The following is an 8,080-nucleotide window of genomic DNA, read 5'->3' on the forward strand; positions in this document are numbered from 1 at the left end:
TGGTCATCGTGTGGCACGATGGGGTTGCCATTGACATGGTCGTTACAGGGCGTCGTGGGGCAGCGCCGGGTACGGCCATGGCAGGGCGTAGTGGAGCTCCGCTTTGTACGGCTGTTACAGGGGATCGTGGGGCAGCGCCGGATACGGCCGTTGCAGGGAGTAGTGGAGCAGGGGGCCGCGGCGTGCCTCAGGGGAACAGTCTGTTGTTGTCAAGAGATTGCCGACCCGAGGTCGGATTGCTGGATCAAGGGGCAACCGACTCGGGGTCGGACTGCGGAGCCGGAGATATCCGACCCGAGGTCGGATTGCTGGATCAAGGGGCAGCCGACTCGGGGTCGGACTGCGGAGCCGAAGATATCCGACCCGAGGTCGGATTGCTGGATCAAGGGGCAGCCGACTCGGGGTCGGGCTGCGGAGCCGAAGATATCCGACCCGAGGTCGGATTGCTGGATCAAGGGGCAGCCGTAGTCTTCCTGGGCGCGCGTGCCGGTCACGTGGGGCATGGTGGCTAAGTTCCCCCGTAACAGTGTCCATTCATGATCGGAATATATCTTTGGCCTAAAAATAGGATTTATCTTTCTACATGCGAATTTATTTTTAGATCATTCACTGATTACTTTAAAATCAATAGATAAATGAATGATAGAGTTAGATTTAAAAACTATCTTCTTCTCCTTCTTCTTTTTTTTTACAATGGTAGCTCATGTCAGTCTAGCATGAATACTACTCTCAGCATCAATAGAAAGAAGGCTACATAAAGGTGAGGGAACAGGGTTGGGCTCAGTCCAAATAATCTCTTTCGAATGGTGAGCAGCAAAGGAGGCGACCCAGTCTGCAGCTCTGTTTGTCTTTCAAAATATATGAGCAACTTGAATAGAACGACAACCCATCACGAACCTCTGAATGTCTTTAAGAATATGGTGGCCATCTTTTTGGCGCCCGACATCCCGAATCCACTCGGTCACCGTAAAGAAGTCTCCCTCCATGATGAGGTTGTCTGTTCCTAGGATTCTCCTCGCATAGGTGACTCCTTCCATGCTATCCTGAGCTCGACTCTTATGGTCGTTATATCATCGGTGCATCGCCTGCTTGCCGCGACTAGTCTGGAAGCATGATCCCGAATCACAAACCCAATCTCTCCTTTATCTTCTCCTGCCGAAGCACTGCTGTAAAAATTCATCTTAAGATGACCAAAGAGTGGAGGTTCCCAAGAAACAAAAGTCACTCGAGATATTGTAATAGTGAAATGGGAACCTCAGATATCCCCAGCTAATTCCTGTGAAGATGTCCGGGCAATGGCAATGATCTCAGTCACGTGACAGAGAAGTCCATCACGACTCTTGCAAGGGATCTCCTGCCCTATCTAAGACTGTATTATTTATTCATCCGTAAAGATCTAGAAGTGAGCAGTGGATCGTAATAAATTCGCTTGAATCTTTCTCAGGCGCGAAAGATACAATCCCGATCCGTTTCACCCGCGGTACCTCTTCGGCAATCTTCCTATATTTTCCTCCGATATTTCAATTGAACTCGCCAATTGGTATTCCCGAAAACACTCGAGCGAGCCGTCCCAGCGGCCAAACGTAAGAAAAAATCTCATTCCCGGAAATCGTTCCTAAGCTTTCGCAGCGAATCAAAAAACATCTCATGACGTCGTTATTACCCCTAAACGCAAAGCAACATAAATATTTCTACACGGCCACCTCACTCTTGCGGTTCTCGTCGAACGACATGAAATCGTAGACGGCGGATGTCAGATATCGTGTAAAACAATTATGCGGACGATGTGAGCGAAATCGGGACCTTTCCTAAATGGGGTCAAACCAGTGGAAATAAAAGGCCTAGCTGCCCGCGAAGGCCTCTCCCCCATTCGTCTCTTCTGCCTCGTTCGCTCCCCACCTCCTGCTTCTCCTGCTTTTCAGCGAGAGGCGGAGAGCGCTCAGAGGGAGAGAGACGCCTCAGTGGCCTAACGCTCCCACCCTTCGCTTCCGAAGGGTAAGCCCTCCCCCTCCCCTCCTATTTTTTACCAAAAAAAAAAAGGGTAAGCTCTCCATTCCCATTCCCAAAACCTCCCTCACGCTCTAATTCTACGTGTTTATATTTCAAAGTTTTTTTTTTTTCGGTGGCTCTGGAGATCTTCGATCTCTCAGATCGATCGGCTTTTTTTCGTCTCACGTCTATTTTCTTAAAAAATATTGTTTTTTCTTGTCTAATCTGCCGATTTTCGCGGCTGAATAACGGTTCATCTCCTTTATTTAAGCAATCGATGCGGATAGGTATCGCCTTTTCTCTTTGGAGGTCTGTTTCTTGTCTTCTTTTTTCTTTCTTTTCGGACTGCGATAAGAAATTTTGATCTTTGATTCAGATCGAAGAAGGTTGGTTCGCATTTGAATCTTTTTTTTTCTTGTCTTTTTCGTTTGTAGATCTGATTTCAATGGAGATCTGGATAAGATGAAGGCATTTGGATTTTTTTTTGATGGATCTATTTGTTTACGGGTTGTGTTTTATCTGATCTTGTATTGTCCTTTTCTTAAAGCATGTGATCGATCTTTTATTATCTTTTGTGAATGTAGATTGGTTTTTGTAGATTCGCTCTTTCTTTCTTTTCTTTTTTCCTTTCGTTTTGGATCGAGCCTTCGAAAGCATGAGAAGATTGTATGATATTTCGTTTCCTTTTTCCTACGTAGTTTGGAGAATCCCCAATCATTCTGCAACGAAAAGGCTTCAAGAATTATACTATCTAAAGTGCTATTTTTTAATTTTTTCTCTCTGTTTTTTTTCCTTTTGAGATGGCGTATCTTGTCAGTCTATCTGCTTACTATTGGCATCAAGAAAACTTTAGTTGTTTTTCCCCCGGGGTGTGGTGGATGGTAATATCGTAGATATATTTGTTAGTCCCTTTAATTTTTAGTTTTATTGATTAGCATTGGAAAGTTCCTCCTTTCCCCCACGTTTTGGGTTTGTTTTCAGTGATTTACCTGAATTACGGAAGTCTGGATTTACTAATCATTCTAGATGAATATGTACCGTATGATTGTTGGCTACAATTCAAATTTATTTTCGATTTTTTTATGCACTTATTTTATTTGGAGGTTATACATATCACTAATCTGTGCCAATGGAAGTTTGTTGTGTTATCAGCTCTTTATTACTGGTTAAAGTATTTTATTCTTTACATAATAGTTTCCCCACATCTCCAACAGAGTTAAAAAAACTTGCAACAAAAGAAAATTGTCTTCCTGATTTGAGTTCCCATAAGATGGCAATTTCTCCACTGCATTTTCAAGGAGTATGCGAACTAGCAAATTTGGTTTCATTTAAATGGAATACAAGCAACCCACATAGGTTCCAAGTGGTTGGCAACTTAATTAATGTAAGAAGAATAATCACTCGTCCAGCAAGTAGGATAAAATCATTATTATATTTGGTTTTATGCTATCTGTTAGATGCCTGTGTAATATGAGTGTCCGATATAGGTGGTTGTTGTTGGTGGTGCTGTTGCAATAAATTTTAGTGGTCTAGGTTGCCTTAGTTACAAATTATGGAGTTTTGTGTTTACTTTGTTTAGCTAATTGATCTTTTTTACATTACATTCTCAATTTTATTCATTTTTCTATCACTTTTTTCCTCCCTTTTCTTGGTGCTCTTGTTTTGAAAAGGTGTTAAGCTATACTGATGTACCTCCTCCTTTTGTCATTAGTTATTAAAAATTGGTCATATGATGGTGATATTACACTAATAGTATTTGATATTGGAGTGTCATAGATTTTCGTTTTCGTTTCTTTGAAAATTGTAATACATATATGACCACCTGGGCATATTTTAATATTTTTTACTTTTCACTATGCTCTTTTAAGGGCTTTAATAAATTAATAGCAAAGAAGCTTGCAATCATTTTAAGGGTGATAGGGCTATTTTTGAATCACTTGATTCCCCCAGTCTCCACTTAGAAAGTCTAAAGAACATAGCTGCCATGAGACATTATTTACAAAACAAGTTACTATCCTGATCAAGGTTGACTGTACCAATACGTACCATCCCGTACTGAGCGCATCGTATTGTGGCAGTGTCAAACCAAGACTTGATATGGGCGGCATACCAAGTCTCGGTGCCCCAAGCCAATCCCCATATCAGGCATGCTAACACTATATCAGCATGGTGCTGTTATAGGGTCCAATACTGAGATTGTGAACCTTGATACTGATATACAATTTATGAGAGTTGTGAATTATATTGGTTTGTTTGAAACTTCTACATATTGTTTTTATGTGGTGCCTATAACTTCCTTCTATGTTATAGTGAGATATTATTATTTTATATTTGCCTCTGTCAATGTTCAAAGCGAAGGCATGGAATCAGTATTTAACCTTGGATCCTTGCTCTGTATAATATTTAGGCAGTTTATGGTGGATTTTATTTTCTCTGTTAAAATCTTTAAAGGATTCACTATTTCGAGTGTAAGCGAGTGTCCATCAATGTAGGGGGATATGATTAAAGTGCTTGTTGCATGTAATAATATGCTCTATGCATAAATGAGTATTGACTTGAAAATGTGAGTTGCAAGAATATGCATATGTATGCTTCTCGAGGAACACCTAAGTTTTTGAATTGCATTGATAAATGTGTCTGTGTATAATGAACTTTTAAAGAATAACTATTATATATCAATACCTTGTGTCTTTATGCACTCAGTGTTCTTTCATTTTTTTTTTTGAAAAATGAATGTGTATTGTAGATACTTTTGATAACATTCATGATTTTAGTGAACTTTCTATACTTTGATTTGGTTCCTAGGAGGACATTTTTATTCATTCTGAACGTTTTGTATGCAATATTTTGCTTTTTATTCTTTATCTACATGTTATGTTCTTATGGGCATGCTAAAGAATGTGTACTTCCCTTATTCTTTTTTATTACAGTTGCTGATGTTGCCTGCTCTTTGTTATATCAGTCTAGAGAAAATATTCCTTGAAAATGAAATGTTTGAAGGTTTTTAGAATGCTATCGTGACCATAATTACTGCTTGTTGCTTGTAGGTTCTTTTGGTAGCAAGCCATGGCAGATCAGGTTAACCATCCAACTGTCATCCAGAAGGTTGCTGGGCAGTTCCATCTTAGATCCAGCTTTTCCCAAGATATGCAGGCTCGTGACTGCACCTCTTATATGCCCTCTTTGTACAAGAGGTCATACACAACAGGGAATTATGTAAACGGGGGCTTGCAGAATCCTCTGATGCAGGTTTCCAGTGCTAGCTATGATCACCCTGTGTTGACACCTGTTTCACCTGTTTTTGCCCATGCACCTTCAGAAAAAGGTTTTACCGGCTTTGCTATTGATTTCCTTATGGGTGGTGTTTCAGCTGCAGTATCAAAAACTGCTGCTGCTCCTATTGAACGTGTGAAATTACTTATCCAGAACCAGGATGAGATGATCAAGACTGGTCGTCTCTCTGAACCTTATAAAGGAATTGGAGACTGCTTTGGTCGAACAATCAGAGATGAAGGTCTTGTCTCTTTATGGAGAGGAAATACAGCAAATGTTATTCGTTATTTTCCAACTCAGGTGAGTTTTGGTGTGCAGCTCCATCTTTATGACTTTATTAGTAGATGTTTTGTAGGGAAATGTATCTTTTGAGCCTCAATTGTTTGTAGCTCATAATTGAAATACTAAACTGAAGAATATTAACATTAAAATTATATCTTTGATCTCTTCTCTTCATGCTTCTTAAGGAATTGGAGCTTTCAGTCCAGGTTCATGGTCAATGCTGGTTAGACTTGCCAGGCTTGGCATGGAAATTGTTGGCTAAATGGCAATTCATCTTTACCCTCTATTGTCAGAAATTTTCCATGGCCTGTCTAGCTTGTCTATCAGTTGAAGAGTAGGTTCACTTATGGCCTGGTCATTTTCCACAAGCCTGCTTATTGGTGTGACGATTTACAAAAACATAGCCCAGCCCTATCCTGTATGTTGTGGTGATGCATTAGTTGGGAATAGGTGTAAACCTATTGATTGGTCTGGCCTGTTGACATTTCCACAAGTTTTTCACATAATAAACAGTATAGTTACTATGCATGAATTCATAGTTTGCTGAGTTTTTTTTGGTGGTTTCTCCCCCTTTTCCAGACCAGATAACTGAGCAGATAGGGTGTGCATGCCATTATAGTTTTTAGATTTAAAACTGAGGCCAAAATTGGTGTCAAAGGTTTAAATTTCATAAAAAATAATAATGTGATCCTTCTCATCTTGTTTTAGATTACTATCATATTACTGATGCTATTTTAATAGGAAAAACAACCATCTTACATGCACAGGAAGACGAACCAGATCACATATCAATTTGTACTCTTGTAAACTTGGAATTTTTGGAATTTGATCTTTTCTTATTTTAAAATAGCAATAACATTTTGTATCAACCTGTTTTGTGTCTCTTTTATTCTAATTAGCATCAACTGTACAATTTGCCAGGCTCTGAACTTTGCATTTAAAGATTACTTTAAGAGGATGTTCAATTTTAAGAAAGACAGAGATGGATACTGGAAATGGTTTGCGGGTAACCTTGCTTCAGGTGGTGCTGCTGGTGCTTCTTCTCTACTGTTTGTGTACTCTCTTGACTATGCCCGTACCCGTCTGGCAAATGATGCTAAAGCAGCAAAGAAGGGAGGGGGAAGACAATTTAATGGTCTTATCGATGTCTATCGGAAGACTTTGGCATCAGATGGCCTTGCTGGCCTTTACCGTGGATTTAACATTTCATGTGTTGGAATCATAGTCTATCGCGGTCTTTACTTTGGAATGTATGATTCTTTGAAGCCAGTAGTCCTTACTGGAAAACTTCAGGTACATCATTTTTCTTTTATTTATTTAATTTAATTGACACTGCTGTAGATTTTTCATGTTTGATATATGTGATTTGCTTGTCATCATAAAGATGTCAACTTTCACCAAAGTAATGCTTACTAATGAGGACAGATGGGGTGCGAATAACTTTTTAATCTCTGTATGGGCTTGGCATTGTTCCTTCAAAATAAGGTCATGACAGCACATCAAGAAAATAAATTGCAGCTTTTGATGGTTTCTTACAGAATTAGAATTCAAATTTTATTCTGTGGTCTATGTGTTAATAGCATATCTAAAGAATGGACTGCTTATGAAATCATGCTGTATTTTGAATAATTTGAATCAAGGATGTATATATCCTACATAAACTGAGATTCTCTTGGTGCAATATTTGTCTTATTATTACTGTTGCTGTGTATTAGTTACACACTCATGGGTGCTAAGAAGTAGCATATTCTCTGCTGAAATGATTGCAGGATAGCTTTTTCGCCAGCTTTGCACTGGGTTGGTTAATCACAAATGGTGCTGGACTTGCATCATATCCTATTGATACCGTTCGCAGAAGAATGATGATGACCTCTGGAGAAGCGGTTAAGTACAAGAGCTCTCTTGATTGTTTCTCTCAGATCCTGAAGAATGAGGGGGCAAAGTCCCTGTTCAAGGGTGCTGGTGCAAATATTCTTCGTGCCATTGCAGGTGCTGGTGTTCTTGCTGGCTATGACAAGTTGCAGCTGATTGTCCTCGGGAAAAAGTTTGGCTCTGGTGGTGCTTAACGAGGGTATAGAATGAGTCTTCTTTCCGTAGATGGTGATGAAAACTAAACTTGGTCTTCTTTATTCGAGTCTGCAGGCATCCAGCCAGTTAAATTTGAAGTTTTAATAAGTTTTGTTGAGGGAAATTATCCCAACAATTTTTTTGGAGGAGCATTGTTCTCCAAAACCTTCTATAATTGCAGTAGTTGGTAGGCACCTTGCATTAGTTGAGATGACCTTTTCGGCGACATTGCCCCCTAGTCTATGTACCTTCCAATGGAACAACATTAGGAAGTTCTTTTTTTCTTTTCAAGAGTGTGACATTAATCCCCAGCTGTTCTTTTGGGATGTCATGAGTTATAAGTTCGCACATGTTTTTCAGTATTTAGACATGGTACCGTGACATTGTCATCTGGATGAATCTTGAAGTACATTTAGCCTATGTTAAGTCATCTTACAATAATGAAATCTTCCAGATTTATTTTATCATA

General features: G+C 39.6%; 1 protein-coding gene across 2 annotated transcripts; it reads left to right on the plus strand.

The window, feature by feature from the left end:
- The first annotated feature begins 1,847 nt into the window (after positions 1 to 1,847).
- Positions 1,848 to 8,080, plus strand: LOC103711367 (ADP,ATP carrier protein 1, mitochondrial-like). Of its 2 annotated transcripts, none has more exons than XM_026806332.2 (4): positions 1,848 to 1,995; positions 5,037 to 5,562; positions 6,466 to 6,837; positions 7,314 to 8,080. In XM_026806332.2, the coding sequence occupies exons 2-4, from the start codon at positions 5,056 to 5,058 to the stop codon at positions 7,608 to 7,610; spliced, it is 1,176 nt and encodes a 391-aa protein (XP_026662133.1). In that variant the 5' UTR covers positions 1,848 to 1,995; positions 5,037 to 5,055; the 3' UTR covers positions 7,611 to 8,080. The 2 variants fall into 2 exon arrangements, with proteins under 2 accessions (XP_026662133.1, XP_038984134.1); XM_039128206.1 differs by having other exon boundaries at positions 1,864 to 2,041.

The sequence above is a fragment of the Phoenix dactylifera genome, chromosome 7, assembly GCF_009389715.1.
Source record: "Phoenix dactylifera cultivar Barhee BC4 chromosome 7, palm_55x_up_171113_PBpolish2nd_filt_p, whole genome shotgun sequence".
NCBI lineage: Eukaryota > Viridiplantae > Streptophyta > Magnoliopsida > Arecales > Arecaceae > Phoenix > Phoenix dactylifera.